At 35.5% G+C, this 17,701-nt stretch overlaps 1 protein-coding gene across 1 annotated transcript in view; it reads left to right on the forward strand.

Annotated features, from left to right (window-relative positions):
• The window catches only part of LOC128988925 (uncharacterized), a 73,508-nt gene that overhangs the window by 4,366 nt on the left and 51,441 nt on the right, over positions 1-17,701 (forward strand). The window contains exons 2-9 of the mRNA XM_054410708.1: positions 8,244-8,425; positions 9,667-9,838; positions 11,411-11,556; positions 12,890-13,087; positions 14,178-14,401; positions 15,341-15,478; positions 16,549-16,716; positions 16,943-17,227. Of these exons, the coding sequence (XP_054266683.1) occupies positions 8,284-8,425; positions 9,667-9,838; positions 11,411-11,556; positions 12,890-13,087; positions 14,178-14,401; positions 15,341-15,478; positions 16,549-16,716; positions 16,943-17,227 (1,473 nt within the window). The 5' untranslated portion in view covers positions 8,244-8,283. The remainder of the gene's footprint in view (positions 1-8,243; positions 8,426-9,666; positions 9,839-11,410; positions 11,557-12,889; positions 13,088-14,177; positions 14,402-15,340; positions 15,479-16,548; positions 16,717-16,942; positions 17,228-17,701) is intronic.

A 17,701-nucleotide genomic window follows, 5' to 3' on the forward strand; every position in this document is an offset into this window, starting at 1 on the left:
TATCTCAGTTTCGATCTCCTGAAGTGATAAACGTAATTAAGGGATTAAAACTGCACAAAGCCCCTGGGTATGACTTGATTACAGGAAATATTCTCAAGGAACTTCCAAGAAGAGCAATTTTATTCTTGACTCTGATTTTCAATTCCATTTTGCGAACTGAGCATTTCCCTGCTCAATGGAAAACATCTGAAATTATAATGATTCAAAAGCCTGGAAAACCACCAAATCAAGTTAGTTCGTACCGGCCTATCAGTCTCCTCCCCATTGCCTCAAAGGTTTTTGAAAAACTTCTTTTAAAGCGCCTTCGTTTTGTGATTGGTGAGTTGAACTTAATTCCTAATCACCAGTTTGGATTTCCAGAACCAGAATTTTTATGACCAAAGATGAATATCCACTTACACAATCCAAATACAATCTGTTTGATTTTCTAAAGCAGATGGAACCATGAATTAGTAATATTGACCCTCCCCGTAAGATTGCTCACCAATTATATTAACTACTTACCCCATATAGTTTAAATATTGTGTTAAGCGGATTCATTAAACACGTTTTTTAAGGTATACAATTTCATTTTTATGCTTATCTTTCCTTAATTTAAATATCATTGCAATATCTTTATCTATCACAGTTTGCTGATTTGACATAAAACCTGAAGAGTAACCGTCGAAATCGAGATTTTTCCCCTGGTTGTAACATGATATTTAATTTTTAGAAACTAAACTAATATAATATTCCAATAATATTTTTTGTGTAGTGATATAAAATATAGATTATTATCACTGACGAATACTAGAAAATACCCGGTATGGATCATAAACATAAACAAATAACGTTTTTGATCCGAAAATAAATATGTTTCCTCAATGTTTAATCCAGTTTCGGAATTTTTGTTGGATTATGTATGGTGGAGGAGTTTTCGAGAATTGTTGTATTATTTTTTGGGGCAAACTTGATAAGGACAGACAAGAATGAGATCCAGTGGAATAAGACAGTTACATGAATTGTAGATGTCAGATAATTTGTTGAACAATATTAGACGTGGGTCAATCCATAATCAATGGTGCGCGGGTACACGGGGAAGTAATAATCATTTGTTGTACTATAATCAAAGGCAATAATAACTCTGTAATTGAGTTAAAAATGATTTATTTAACAATATAACACGTGGTTCAATTTATAAACAATGGTTTGAGGGCACACGGGAAAGTAGTGAACAATTTTTGTTTTATAATCAACGGTAAGAATACCGCTGCACAGTTTGATTTCTTTTTTAGTTAGAAGCACAGAAAACGTACTACTGTAAACGTGTGTCTGCTGTGGTAGAAGCGACTAAGGTGTGGTCTAATATATCTTTGAAGATGAACGTTTTTGGCAGTAATACGATCACTGTGTGGTTCAATACCTGTCCAATTTTGAGGTTAAACCAAAACAAAGAAACTGGTATATCAAGCAATGAATCAAAATCAAGTAATGAATAGGCCTAAGTTGTTATTAAATTATTGCCACTACGTTATTAGTGACATGGCCATTGCTTAAAGTAATTCTTCACACTAACTGTGAATAAATAAATGGTATAAAACTTAGGAGACTTAGGCCTAGTTTACTTAGTGCACTTAGGGGGGGGCGACAACGCAAGACCCCCTGGTTCACCTCCTCCCCTGTGGTGACTGTTCTAGATCCGCCACTGACCAGTATTGTTTGTTAGAAGTTTTTCCATTTGTTTGTAGTTCTCCCAGGTTGACATTTGTTTTCATTGAATCAAAAAAAGAAACCAGTTACTACTGAAACCCCAATATATTTGAAATACCATATTAAATCACTAGAGAGCAACCTGTATACAGGATTACTTTTTCCATAAAGGATCGCCGTCCCTGAATTAGCCTACCTCATTAACACAGAACATTGAGTTTATAATAATCAATGTAGGCTAAGCTACTTTAAAGTAGCTTTAGCACGCTAATTAAAAAGATATGCTCCAAGCTTCAACTTAATTGACATTTTGTATGTTTCGCTTGTTTGCTAATTGTCTCTTGTTTCATTAATCATGAATTGCATTACAGCGTTACTTAAAGATTTCTTTAAGTATAGGCACCTATAAAAATTTCCAGGAATTCACAATTTTCCATTTATATATTAATATAGGCAAGCGTGTATCTGTAATCCTTTTTTACAGCTCATTTACATTGCATATATATTCAACGCATACTGTTATAAATATATATTATTGGTGGAATAATTAAGCCAATCCTATTTTAAATAATGATTTTATTTAGTTCAACGTTCAACTTAACTTAACCAGTAGCATAATCGTTTGGAGATAACGTTTTTATTACGAGTAAAATAGTTACAACAATATGACAACAAAATCTTGAAATAAAAGAGTATCATCATAGTATCATTGTTCGCAATTTATCACGTACAGTAACTTAGTGGATTTTTGTTATGCACTAATAATATAAAATAAATGACTAGTTTAAACTTCTTATCCCATTGTAAATTTAGAAGCTCGTTTTTCGAGTCTAGTTCATGTACGTGACAGTGGGCGCTAGTGTCGACGAAATTTTGTTTCTATTAATTTTGGGTTATTTCTTGATTTGTGCTTTACTGTTTGGTTAAATAACTAAGGGACAATTTATTGTTTATGATTTGATAGTACTCACGAATATTGGAAAAGACTTGGTAGGGATCATGAACATAAACAAGTAAATAACGTTTATCCGACTCAGACGACATTGCCTAACAATGTTTTAAATATTAAACTTTCTGCAAGTACTATTAGTATGGGATACGGGCAAAAAACGTATCATTATAAAAAAATCATTGTAAAAATCTCAGTGCGAGTTTTCATGCGGTCAGGTTGGTATACTTTGTCAAGGGGAGATTTGAAATTTGAAAGTAACCGTTCAGTTCAGTCTTCGCTTTCACCGAAGCCGACTGGACTATGCCCTGCAACCTTGCAAGTTCAATCTGCTTAAGAAGAAAGAAGATCTCCACATTGAATTTCTCACCCCTAAAATAGGGTAAAAAACTATATCACAACCCCTCATACCCCCCAGAACACGTATTTTATACCCACTCCCCAGATCCATATACCCCCACCCTATATCGAAAACTAAGACAGATATAGGGATGGGGTTTACGCCATTGAATTTATCACCCCCAAAATAGGGTAGAAACATATATCACAACCCCTCATACCCCCCATAACACGTATTTTATACCCACTCCCCAGATCCATATACCCCCACCCTATATCGAAAACTATAAATGTTGGAGGGACGGGGTTTGCGCCATTGAATTTCTCGACCCCAAAATAGGGTAAAAAACTATATCACAACCCCTCATACCCCCCAGAACATTTATTTCGTACCCACTCCCCAGATCCATATACCCCCACCCTATATCGAAAACTATAAATGTTGGAGGGACGGGGTTTGCGCCATTGAATTTCTCGACCCCAAAATAGGGTAAAAAACTATATCACAACCCATCATACCCCCCAGAACACGTATTTTATACCCACTCCCCAGATCCATATACCCCCACCTTATATCGAAAACTAAGACAGATATAGGGATGGGGTTTGCGCCATTGACTTTCTCACCCCCAAAATAGGGTAGAAACATATATCACAACCCCTCATACCCCCCAGAACACGTATTTTATACCCACTCCCCAGATCCATATACCCCCACCCTATATCGAAAACTATAAATGTTGGAGGGACGGGGTTTGCGCCATTGAATTTCTCGACCCCAAAATAGGGTAGAAATATATATCACAACCCCTCATACCCCCCAAGAACACGTATTTTATACCCACTCCCCAGATCCATATACCCCCACCCTATATCGAAAACTAAGACAGATATAGGGATGGGGTTTACGCCATTGAATTTCTCACCCCCAAAATAGGGTAAAAAACTATATCACAACCCCTCATACCCCCAACAACACGTATTTTGTACCCACTCCCCAGATCCATATACCCCCACCCTAGATCGAAAACTATAAATGTTGGAAGGACGGGGTTTGCGCCATTGACTTTCTCACCCCCAAAATAGGGTAGAAACATATATCACAACCCCTCATACCCCCAACAACACCTATTTTGTACCCACTCCCCAGATCCAAATACCCTCACCCTAGATCGAAAACTAAGACAGACAGAGGGACGGGGTTTGCGCCATTGACTTTCTCACCCCCAAAATAGGGTAAAAACATATATCATAACCCCTCATACCCCCCAGAACACCTATTTTGTACCCACTCCCCAGATCCATATACCCCCACCCTAACTCGAAAACTAACAAGGTTAGAGGGATGGGGTTTGTGCCATTGAATTTCTCACCCCGAAAATAGGGGGTATCCATGGTTTTTTACTGCTTTATAGACAAAATTTTGAAAGCTATATACATTTAGCAAATGGGGGGGGGTGTCGCCCCCTTACAGGTCAAGGAGGGCAATATAACTGTTGTAAAGGGTGTATTTGTATTTAGGAAAACATAACAAAACAATCTAATGGGGAAGAAAAAATATTTTGGCTGGGGGGGAATTCCACCCCTTGTAAGTAGGAAGGGGGAGGGGTTAGGTCGTCGGCGATGGTTCCATTGGATTCCTCACCCCAAAAATAGGGGATATTCATTATTTTTGTACTGCTTTACCGACATATTCTCCAAAATTATATATATATATTTAGTCAAAGGGGGGGGGGGAGGGTCTTCCCCTTACAGTACAAGGGGGCAGTATAAGTGTTAAAATGAGTTTATTTGTATGGAGGATAATATAATAAATAAATACACATGGAAACAAATATATTTTATTCAAAGAATATCCATCTACCCCTTGTAATTTGAAAGGGGGGGCTCGTAGGGGGACGGCGATGGTCCCATCGAATTCCTCGCCCCAAAAATAGTAGGGCTACATGGTTTATACAGCTGTAGATACAAACTGGAGAAAATCCCTGAAAGGGATCAAAAGTTTGAAAAAATTTCCCCGAATAGGGATAAATCTCGCTTAAAAAATCCCACTCCCCAGAGCCATACACCTACCCATTAACTTAACCTTTTAATCTTTTATTGATTGCATCGGTAAAATATTTTCATGTTTAATAAATAATAGGTTAGTTAAATGGGCCAATGACGAAGATATTCTTACTGAGTTTCAGGCTGGTTTCAGGAAAAACTATTCAACAATTGATAATATTTTTAGTTTAACATGCATGGCACATTTGCAATTTTATGCACAAGAAAAGTTATACTTTTTTTTTGTAGATTTTAGCGCCGCTTTTGACACTGTAGATAGACAATCATTAATGTACAAACTTTCATCTTTAGGTGTGTCAACAAAGTTTTTTAATATTATAAAACAATATTACAACGGTACAAGTGCCTCTGTCTGGAATCGAGCAGGTGTTACAGATAGTTTTAATACAACGATAGGTCTGAGGCAAGGATGTGTGTGTAGCCCTAGTTTGTTCAATTTATTTATTAACGACATGCCGGAGGAGATTGGTGGAGGAGTTTTGTTTGAGGGAGTCAAAGTGAATATTTTAATGTATGCTGATGATATAATTTTAATTTCTCCAACAGCTACTGTCCTCCAGCATATGATCAATCGATTAGATGATTATTGTGCACGTTGGAATCTTCGTGTAAATCTAAGTAAATCCAAAGTTATGGTGATTCGTAAAGGAGGCGACTGGGGTCTGCTGATCGTTGGTGGTACAGAGGCGAGCGTATTGAAGTGGTGAATGAATATACTTACCTTGGTATTACTTTAACTCCCTCATTATCTTGGATAAAACATTTTAAAGCAAAAGAAAAAGTGTCTAAATTAGCTATTAATTCACTTTGGGGAAATCTTATAAATAGCAACTAAGTCCCACTCAGGAAATTTTATTTTGGCTGTCCAATTTTGACACAGGAACAATATATAGAGATATTGAATGGGTGGGATTGGCGGGTCTTAAGCAATTATTTAAAAGATGCTTGGTCTAAAAGATGGGGGTTAATTCAAGAATTCAATCTGTGAGAATCATTTTCCCAAATGTCATTACTTTTAAAATCTTTTTATTATTATTTATTAGTTTCATTAAATTGTTATTATCAATCAGTTGTTGTACAAGTGCTAACCAGGTACGCCAGCCGCAACAGACGGGCTTTTTGTCCATAGTTGTATTTAGTGCTAAGAAGTTATTTTTGTTCACTTATTTGTAAATAAAAGCACTTTTTCATTTCATTTCATTTTTTTTCATTTCATTAACTTAACTAAGCCTACCAGCTGATTATAAAATTTAACTGTTCTAAACTAAACCTTAGAACCTTAACCAAACTGCAGTATGTGAGTAGGCCTAAATGTAGTAAGTGCAGCCGTAATTTGAATACAGTAAGTTAAATTTATTACAAGTCTCCTCAGGTTAATGTACACAATCATACTAAGCATTCAAATGGAACAACGGTTAAGTTACTTATTGTTCTCTGTAAACATTTATCTGGTATAATTTTGTTCACTTAACAACTTGCTTAGTTTTCCTCTTATTTTTTCTCTCAGTGTTTTACATGTTGAATTTGAAAATATCATCTAAGTTATGCCTAACTTATTTTTGTTGAAAAATCCCAAGTCCAAAACCAAAATCATAGTTTGTTCGTTATTCCAGCTTCAAGAATAATTAATAAATTGGTTTAACTTATGGTTGCCAGTTTCTTGAAAATTGTAGAACTCTCGCTCGATTCACATTTCGCCAAAAGTGTGGCATCTTCAGAGATGCCACACGCGCAGAGACTTGGCAATGTTGCAGTCTTGGAAGAGAAAGCTCTAACATCGCAAACTCACCCCCATCCCCTGACCGACCAAACATACCTCAAGCCAGTTGTCAGTCAAATAGTGACACATGTGGAGCCTCCTGTCCGCGCATGCGCTCGCACGCTTGGGTTCCTGCGACCTTACCGTGAATCATCGTCCGACCGAAAATGTGAATTGTGTTTGTTGTGTTAAGTAATGTAATCAACTTTGCTCCTGAAGATGCCCACACTTGTGGCAAAATGTGCATCGAGCAAGAATTCTACAATTTTCAAGAAACTGGCAACCATAAGGTAGCCAAAACCAACTTTTTAAAATCATAGTTTACGAACTAACCCTTCCTGGGCTATGGATGGATATATCCGTCAATCTCTGTTTACGTTCCCGGGGGAAAAAGATAGGCCTATGTCCGTCCTGAGATATTTCTCTTCTGGGCTTTAACTTAGACGGATAACTTGTATTAGTCCAAAAACTAATCGATAAGTTTGTACATTGAGGAATTATGGATAAGTAATAATTGCTGAAGCTGTTTCAGCTATTATTTTCTGCCATAATGTGTGTGAGTATTGGCAACTGTCAGTTTGCACAAAGTTGTTAGTGAGTGGTGTTTACAGTTTTGTTTTGTACCGGTACTTTATTTTATGTTAATGAGCTAAGCTTAAAACCAATCGAAACAATCAACATTTTAAAGAAGATGTTTTGAGTTGCTAACTAAAAGTATGTATGAGGAAGAATTCATACGTAGCATTGCAAATAATAGTATGGAGTGTGATTGATGTGATGAACCTGAACATAGAACAGTCTTTACATACTAGAAGTAGTCTTGATGGAAAATGGGGATAAGATGGGAGAGGAACTAAGAGGTTTAGATTTACTTCGTAATACATTTTGATTGATACAAAATATAACAAGGGAATGAACTTTAAGGTTTATAAGGATATATCCCCGTCTGGCGCCCACAAGAACATTTAAAATTATTGGCAGATGTTCATATTTCGTTCTAATCGCTACAAGCGACAGACGGGCTAAGAGGGATATATCTGTCAGATCAAATTTTATTTTCTTCACAACTTTTGTAAAAAAATTAATTCAACTCTAAGTTAAAGAAAACTTTCTTATAATTCATGAATTATTTAAAGCAAAATAATACAAAATAAACTAACTTTTAACTACTAAGTTTTAACTACTTAACTTTTAACTTTTAACTAAATTTTAACTTGGAAAAAAATAATGAAGCTCCAGCCTCTTATTTAATTTAGCCCTGGAAGGGTTAAAGCACAATTAAATAATTCCAATGGCTATGAGACTTCCCTACAGTACTTTTTTAGATATGAAGTAAGGCCTGTACACATGGGGAGAGTATTCCAAATTTTTATCTAAGTTCAAAATTGTCAGCCTTTGATACTATAGTAAACATATTTTCACTTTTCTGTATTTTTTTAGGAGGTTTTCTTCAAACTTTGAAACTTTGATATCAACGAACATGGATGATCAAAAGACCATAAGTGGTGAGCCTGAAAAAAAGAAACGAAAACTAATAGTCACTGAAAAGGAGGAAGGCAGCTCAGTTAAGTTTGATGGAAACCATTTCAGGAAACTTATTAAAGGAGATCATCCTCTTGGAGGTTTGTGTTTTAGTATTAAAATAATTTAAAATATTGGTTTAGGAAGAACCAGTTGAGCAGGGTTGTCACCTTTGGTTAGGGAAAAATCAGATCTTGTATGAGGCCTGTACTTCCTAATAAAAAACGGAAAAATAAAATTTACCACAGATAAATTATTGTTCCAATCCAAGAATGACTGCATGTTATTTAAAATTTTAAATTATATTTATCTTTCCTTTTTATCAAATAGGGGTTTTCAAGGTGTTCAAGATTCTCACTTAAAAGCTGGAAACAATGTATATTAATAATAATAAAAATAATCTTTTTAGGATTGATAAAATATGGATCAGGTGAATGGCCTCTCTTTATCTAGTCAATTATACTTTAACCTTCAACCCGCCGTCAAATTCTGATTATAGTGTGTATCCTCACATGATTTAGGATAAGATTTTGTGTTTCCTAACAAGCATTTAATTAAGTTAGGCCTAATTTGGAAACATCATCACCAACATACACTAAGAAAATTTATCCAAATCTAGTTAATGACCAAAATGTCATTCATTGGTTACACCCAATGTTGTGATCCAGTAAATGACCCGATGAAATCTTTTAATTACTGCTTGTTAGGATTTTGATCTTAGAATGAGTACAACATTGTACCTCTACTGTGTACTGTAAATTGCATAATGCAGTTTCCATCAATAATCAAAGGAGCATGACAAACCTTGTGTTATATGAGACGCTATAGTGGGTAGCGTGAAGATGAACTAGTTGGAACTCTTTATTGTTTATTTCATTTGTGTGCAAAAGGAGGATTGACTCTTTCTTTTGACAGGGTAGCTTACAATCAAGGTTCAAAGTTGCTTTTACGACCGCTCATCGATCATGATAGACCACGATGATTACAGTTAGCCTACAAGAATGATGAATTTGTTAATCTGAGAACAATTATTTCAATTAATTATGTCCAAGACCCTGATTAATCAAGATTACCCCAGTTATAGGGCCTACAACTTTAATTTGTCTGTCATTTTGTTTTGATTGATCAGAATCAAATTAGCCTTTGTGTATTCTTTTACATATATGTATAGTGTATACTTATAGGTTTTTAACTGTAGAGTTTCAAGTTAGTGAAGTGTTTGATGTCTGGTGTGACCTCTTTGTAAAGCACCCTTTATTATAATATTTTTACCTGAGTAAACCAATAACTCAACTTCTAAGTGACAATCACATCTCAATGTCATAGTCATGTTTGTTTTCAGCTGTAAAACAGCTTCTTGCGGTTGCCAATAACACTGGTGACCAAATCATCAATGACTACTTGATCGTGGGAGGCAGTGCTTTAGAAATTATCCTAGTGATTGACAAACTTGAAAGCAAAATATACTATCAGTACCAGCCGATATTTGCGGTCCTATCTTTAATAGTCACCAAGTAAGTGGTTTACTGTAATTTATTTAAATTCTATTAGCTGTAGGGTACAACTTGTTAAGCGGCATTTCATTCATTAGGAACGCTGAAATATTTATTCTTCTCCTGGTTTATTAAGCTGAGTTTTAATTGAATTGATTGAAATTAAATTAATTACTATAACTGTAAATTTAAAATTTGCAAGTGATAGGCTATCTAATGAATCAACGCAAACTCCTCCTAGACGGCTAAAGCAATCATTTTCAAATTTTGCATGGCAATAAAGACCATATCTGTAAATGCCAACATCTATATTGTGTGAAAAAATTCTTCCAGGAATCCACCAAATGAGGTCTCAAAGTTTCAATGTAATTCTCATGGAAGCAATATTTGACACATGAACAAAGGCATAAGATCAGCTGTAGACTTAAATACAGTACATCAGGAAACAGCTGATATAATTATTCCAACTGTTGATCTAAAACAGAAACGGTATGGATCATATACTTAGGCCTAAACAAATGACATCAATGGCTCGAATCTTATACTATATGGTTTCTTGAAGTTTTTTGACAGTTCTATTAATATAACCGTGGGATTGAAATTTCGCAAGCTTACTTGGAAAAACCTTATTTGATTATTTTACAGTTAGCCCTCATATTAGCGATGAATTAGTTAATAAAATGAAAACCGCAAGTTAATATAAATCACGTGAGATTCCAATGGGACAGGCCAGGACTGAACGACATGTTTTAATGTAAACAATGTTGACTGATGTAAAAAGCTTGGTCTGGACACAAGTCGATAATCAATGTTTACGTACCGGTTGATTGATTGATTTATTTAGTGAGGATCAATGACAAAGTAAAATAATGCCCTGACTCCGCTCAATTTTGTAGACGTCTCTGCGAACACCACGTATTACTAATGTTGACTTGCAAAGATACATTGTTTAAGATCGAATAAAAATAATTAGAGACTCAGCTAAACCATAAAGTAGTTAGGATTGTATTAGTTGACTGGAAATATCAGTGAGTTTGATTTATTATACTCTACCATAACGTTGTTGTATATGTCCCTGATTTCCAGTACCGTTTTGCGACAAATTTGTTATATTTCAATCAGGACTCTCAGGACCCCGAAATCCCAAAATCACTAAAATAGGTAACTTTTAAGATCCTCTGAACATTTAAATTTGGGTTTAAAAAATATAGATTATGGTAAAGAAGTCAAAATTATGAAAGTATAAAATTGCTTCAGTGAGGATAAAAATAATACAGTAATTACTATTAAAACAAGAGTAATAAGGGTGATAAAGCAAAATATAATTTCATGTAGGCCTATATGCTTTAAATTGATTAAACTGATTAGTTCCCTGTAGAAGACCCCCATCCCAACATAGGTAAGGGTCACATGACCAGGTTTCACTCAGCAGTTAATAAGGTCGTAGTTAAATATATCTACTTTAAATAAGTAAGCATAAACAAATATACTTCCTATCTGTTCAACTCAAAGTCACAATCAGTCTTATATCAGACACCCGTGATGGAAAACAAGGTATGGTAGTCTTATACACTTCTATCATCTGTTCCATAGATGCAGAGAAGACCATCCTCGCTTCATCCCCAACACTGAGGAGGCATGCAAACGTTTGCTGCGACACAACAACCAAGCTATCCATGCCAATTTGGGCCCTAACAGCTCTCAGGCTCAGAAGAAAATCACCCTCTCTATGCTTACTGGTTGGTTAATCTTTTTACACTTATTATAACATTTAGGCACCCTAATCATCGCACTTCAATTACCAATATCATTGTGTGTTTTTTTTTGGGTTATTTTCCATGTAGGGAATAAGTTACTACCATAGATGTCACGGCAAGACCTGGACCCAGCACTGATTTACTTTTTCGTTTTGATGTTATTCAACCCAATGTTATTTAAATGGGGAATAAATCTAACATATCTCACAAAATATGTAGAGAATAAGAAATTCACTTAGTCTGCAGGTTTGCTGCTGCGGGGATATTTCTGTTATGTATGTTTCACAGTAGTAAATATTCTATCTCTTTCAACCAACTTTTGCCGATCTGTTATTCAAATAGTTGATTGAGCTATTCACAGATTGTGACTGTCTTGGATTTATCTCAATTCGACTACCTACATTAATTTTCACTGTACAGATCTAGGAATGCCGAATGGGGATGTCTTTTTCTCTCCATAGTCAAAGTTTACAGTGATGGAAATGTGAATTGATTACAGAATTCATTAAACTATCCTTGAGTTCTATACTTTATCTCTTGCATTACAATATTTAAATTAACTTTGTCACAAATCATGGATAGGTATTGTAAACCTGGCAGATTTGATTTAATACCAGAAAATAAAGGCTCACAATGAAAATGACTTCAGTCATCCTAACAATTTTGGAAATGTGTTAACTCGTAAGTACGAGTAAAAGTAAAAGTAGTTTCTAGTTTCTAGAAACTACATTTGCTCAGTGGTAATCCTTCTACCTATGAATATATTTCTGAACCTAACCTAGGAAAGAACTCTTTGATTAAAAATTGAGCTCCTTTATGCATCTACTTGCAACCTTAAAATTAGGAGAATTAGGTAGACTATTATTGCAACACCTAAGGATCCAGCCATCTAAGAAGTCACAAGAATCCTGAGGATAATAATGAAAAATTGTGCATTTATCACCATAAGTATACTCTCTTGTTATGAGGTTAGGTTTCAATAGAAAGGGCTTATTGCTTGAGAATAAGGGAAACAAATGATAGGATAAGCAGGGTTACCTTTAGAAATGTAGGCATCCCACTTCACTACAGAAACACAGAAGAAAACACAAAAGAAACACTGGATATTTCGAGGCCACTGACCCCTTCCTCAACATTGAGAGTCACATTATGATAGGGATAGAACATAAATGATTATCTTTGACTGGGGCTATTGACTACCTAGCCATTTGGAACTAGTGTATTGTCACTTGTCAGAATATTATTTTAATCATCATCCCAACATGTCAGAGATGATCTCAAGACAATTCTAATCTTTATTCTGTTGCCCCACCAGCCATGGTCCTTTTGAGCTGTCAGCTGGCAAGAGAGGTTCTGTCTACTTTGTCTCTGCGAGAACTCACTGTCAATCATCTGGTCAAACATCCTGTGAAGTATGATGAAGACTGCACTAGAGGTCACTTCATCAGATACACTCTCGCCTACTTCTACCACGACAACACTCTGCTAATCAGGCAGCTCTTGGACAACAGGAGTGAGTGATGATTACTTTAATTATGTGGCACTCTTATCCAACAGGGGCAGGCCAAGACCATAAAGCACTTCATCCGAAAAGTTGAATTATTGCACACAAGGTGGCACTCAAACCGTAATATGTTTATATAGCCATGCCAACTATTTGTATCTACCTCAGCCTTGCATAATCTTTTCCTCTAATCCCATCTTCAGGGCTGGATTTAGCATTTTAGCTCCCCTAGGCCCAATAATTTTTCCGCCCCTAAATCTAGTTAAATTTACTTTACCTACAAACCTTTATCAAAAACTGTATCAGGCCTATGTGGCAATTGCTTAAACACTGTTCCACAATGCAATTTTTACCATTGCAAGCTTTTTGAAGAATTTACTTGGGCCAAATGCCGTCTTAATCACGTTTAGCATTCTTATCTATCAAATAGTACTAAAACAAAACTATCTAACCCGTAGATCATTCCTGCAACAAAGCATGGCCATTGCTGCTGCCACAGTTGCATCAAATTTCAGCCCCAAACATAAACTCCATACAGTAAGTGGTACCATAGATTAAACATCCACCTTAGTAGATATGTCATACGCAGAAATTAAAACACAAATCATAAGGGTATTGAATCCATCTAAAACCTATTGCTAACTCAGACTACGGTATTTTTTTGTTAATATTAAAGACGAATATCATCATCATCGCTTTTTGAACCATCAACACCATGTACTATATATACTGAAGTATTTTAGCTTGATACTGCAGGTTGTTGTAATCCAACTCTTTTGTTTTGCTAGGTTAGATTTTAGGATTTTACTTTTTGACAAATTTATCAAACAAATAAATTGGAAAAATAGAGTTATGAGCTTATCTAATAACAAAATCCAAAATTTGATTCAAATTAATTAGTATTATTATACTAGTTCCATAAAGTAACTTAGTTTAAATCAAAGAAGTTTTTGAATTAGATAATCAAACTAAGCATGGTACAACTGTACTTTTTATTTATTTCCCACGGTTAAACCATTTTTTTGTACTTGATAGTTAGCAGGTAGCTTTTATGTTAATTACCTAAGTTGTATGTAAAACTGAATCCAACCTTTTTCAGACTTACTACAGTCCATTATACTGGCCGGTTTAACCCTGGATGATGGACAACTTTTGATGGTTTTCCTGACAACATTAAAAGAGAAAATTGTTGACAATCCTCAGATCACAAAAACTTCGAAGCTTAAAATGTTCAACACGAAGATAATGATGAAGTTTCTGGAAACTTACACATGGACGGGTCCTTCAACCAAGGGTACAAACAAAGAAAAAAATGTTGAATTGGTGAGTATTGTAAAAGACTTTTAGTACCACTATTAACTAATTCAAATTCATTTGCATTGTAATTTGAGTCGCTCAATGAGTAGTTCAGCAATCAAAGCAAGCACTTTATTGTAGTTTTACTGAATCCATTTTAAAACAGTTGGGTCTTTTCTATTGATTATTTTAAAATTTAAAAACTCCAGTCAATTTTAAAGAAGCTGTGAGTGTGTTAAAAGATTTAAATATCTTTTGACTTGTTCATGAGTGTTGATAGTTTTGCCAAAAAAAATTATGGTTGGTGTAATATTTTTACAAGAATTGAGAATATTAAGGTAAGTATACACAGGGTAGTTTTAGTTGAAGTTTAAGAAACATTAAAAATCCTGACTGGCACAATTGAAAAAACATTGGGTGGTCACAACAGAATTGTAAAAATATTCTGCGTTTGCGGGGACATCTCCGTCTTCTACAATCATAGCTAAAACATGAACGTCTCCATTGGTCGTGGAGAATTGGTGAAAATCTTTTGCGGTCATAGAAACTTAGGCCTAATCAATTGACCGAACAAATAATTTTCAATCAGGTAATCTGTGTAGATTTTGGCGTGAGTTTCCACCATAGCGAGGACAAAAGCTTGGATCAAAAAAATCAAATCCACTAACAAATCATTGGTAAAATTAATTTTCCAGAGAATGAATTTTCTTTAGGGCACCAAGTGTGTCCTTTGGCAACCGCCGTGTCCGCTGTTAGGGCAATACAGCCCTGACTACATGGTTTAGCTAAATAAAGGTAGGCCTAATATTTCATATCCTCAGAGATATAATACAATGTGAGGTTTAATCAATAAAATTGTATCGAAACAAAACCTTTAACCAAGACTACTATTGTTTCTTGTTGTTGGACTCAGTTTATGTTAGATGTAAGTGTAGACCTACTGTGTAAGCAAGCTGTATGTTTTAGGCAGACGATGTGATAGCTTCTCTACATCAGCTGTTGCTGCAGTTGTGCACAAACACAAAGCTGGGTGTTGCCTTTGTTGACCCTACACTTGGACTCGACCAAAGGAACTACAACGAACTTGTGTTTTCTGTCATTAAGGTACTTATTAGATTAATAAGTAACCGTTTGCTAAGTAATCGTTTAAGGAATACTTCACAGTGCAGGTATGACTGTTGATGGGGCTACTTTAATTATTGTAATTTCCACAGCAAGAGTGGACAAATTTATTTACTTGCAAAATATTTTGGCATTTCATTGTAACCATATTTAGGAGTCCATTGCATAGTTGTGTTTGAATTGCCAACATACTTTAAATATAAGTTTAAAAACTGTTAAAAACAACCACAATAAGGATTCAAACTGTAGCACTATTGTAATTTTTTTCATTTTTTTTACATTACGATGCATCAATTTTCTTCACAGGTGATTTGTCATAAAGTCTAACTTTGTCCTCATGAAGTAATCAACATAAAGCCGGTGCCACACTATCCGGTTTAGCGGGATGCATTTTTACTGCATTGACATTACCCTGTCACACTTGTCCTGTTCTACCGCAACAAACAAATGTCGAGTGAAAGCGACAACATTATTCTACACGACAGGATATAGTGTGGCTGCTCTCATTTAACTGAATGTATTTTGCCTTTCATCCCGTCGTCCCGCTATTACGCAACCGCAAAAATGTGACCGCTCCCATTAAAACCCATGAGTTTGAATCATCCTGCCAAACGGGTCCCGTTTGACCAGACTGGCGAAACGGGATAGTGTGCGCCAGCCTAATACAATACAAAACAAATTAAATAATCAATTCAAACCTATGGGAGGAGTATTAAATATCTTTTTAATCCATCCATCATATTTAGTTGCATTCATGTCCAATTTGTGAAATTGATGCCAGCACAGGTTTCGATGTAATGCCAGCTCAGGTTTAATAAAGGGTTTTACTCATTAAAACTCAGGTGTTTTCATTAGTTGCAGTCAAACTAAACTTTTACATGAAGTAAACATTTGACCGATCATAGAACATCTTACAAAATGTAGTCATGCAAATTGTAGAACACTTTATAGTAGCCACCCTATCAAGTCAAATTTTAGGGTTGGGAAAATAGGTTAACCTCAAATAGGCTAAATGAAAATAATTAACGAAGCTATTGTATTTGTTATCACAGTCCATGGATCCTTACTGGAACGTAGTCCAGGTACGAGAGTTGGCTCTCAACATAGTGACAGCCTGCCCTGATCTTGTGGCTCCGACGTTCAGGCACTTCGGAATACAAGGCTTTCTCCAGCCTGAAGTCACCTTTTCATTCTTGTACACATGCAAATTTGCAAAACAGGTAAGAATCACATAATTTAAAACTATGTTTGGTGATACAAAATTACAAAATGTATTGTGTTTCCATTTAAAATACACCTTCTCCCAAAAACCTTCTCCCCATAGTTTTGCGAAATTTCCCATTTAGAAATGTACAACGGTTTACGTATTAGCTGTTTTAAATACTTGTTCTCACTAAAACTATTATCTTGGACTTAATTTCACAAATGATCCTGGTTGTTTGACAGGTTGTTGACGGACTATCAGCTGAACGCAACCTGATGCTCTCTTCGGCCAGTGTGGATCAGCTGACTCATCTGACTGTACGCACAGTGTTCAACATGAATCTGTTGTCGTGTGTGCGAGAAGGACTGCAATGTACCCATCCCACCCTGAGACTGCAGGCAGTTAAGCTCCTCAACGCCGCATTCCAGACCCTGGATAAGTTTTGCACAGCGGTCAAAACGAGATATACAACTTCCCCTAAGACATTCCTTGAATACCAGCAGAGAATAAACGACCATATTACTAAGGTAAGGGGGAAACGTCGATTAATGAATTTGATAGCTATGAGAGTTTGGTTTTGATATTTTCAACTAGGCTAGTTTGAACTTTATATCAGGGGTCAAATGAGGTTTCACTATTGGTGTAGATGCTTTGTTAATTTAATTGAAATTATTTTATAATCATCACTTTGTAAGTTTGGAAGCTAGTTTTTTTAGACCCCTGTTTTAGTCACCAATACTGACATGTTTCAAATTTTGTTTGGAAACTTGCCTAAAAGAAACACATTTTTGTGATGAACACAGCTTTTTGATTGACAATTGATAATTGAGCACCCACGATGGTTAGTTATACTGCAAATAAACTGATACTCTTCTTGACAAAAGCAGTATCAAGTTTCTAAAAAAACTCGGCTGCAAACACAATGTATCTCCAGGATTCCATAGTCACATATTGATGTTTTGTGGTCTTCGGGCGATGATCATGTTAAAAAAGATAAAACA

Source organism: Macrosteles quadrilineatus, unplaced genomic scaffold (genome assembly GCF_028750875.1).
Source record: "Macrosteles quadrilineatus isolate MER2022 unplaced genomic scaffold, UCM_ALF_1.0 Scaffold_3__2_contigs__length_128488019, whole genome shotgun sequence".
NCBI classification, from domain to species: Eukaryota; Metazoa; Arthropoda; class Insecta; order Hemiptera; family Cicadellidae; genus Macrosteles; species Macrosteles quadrilineatus.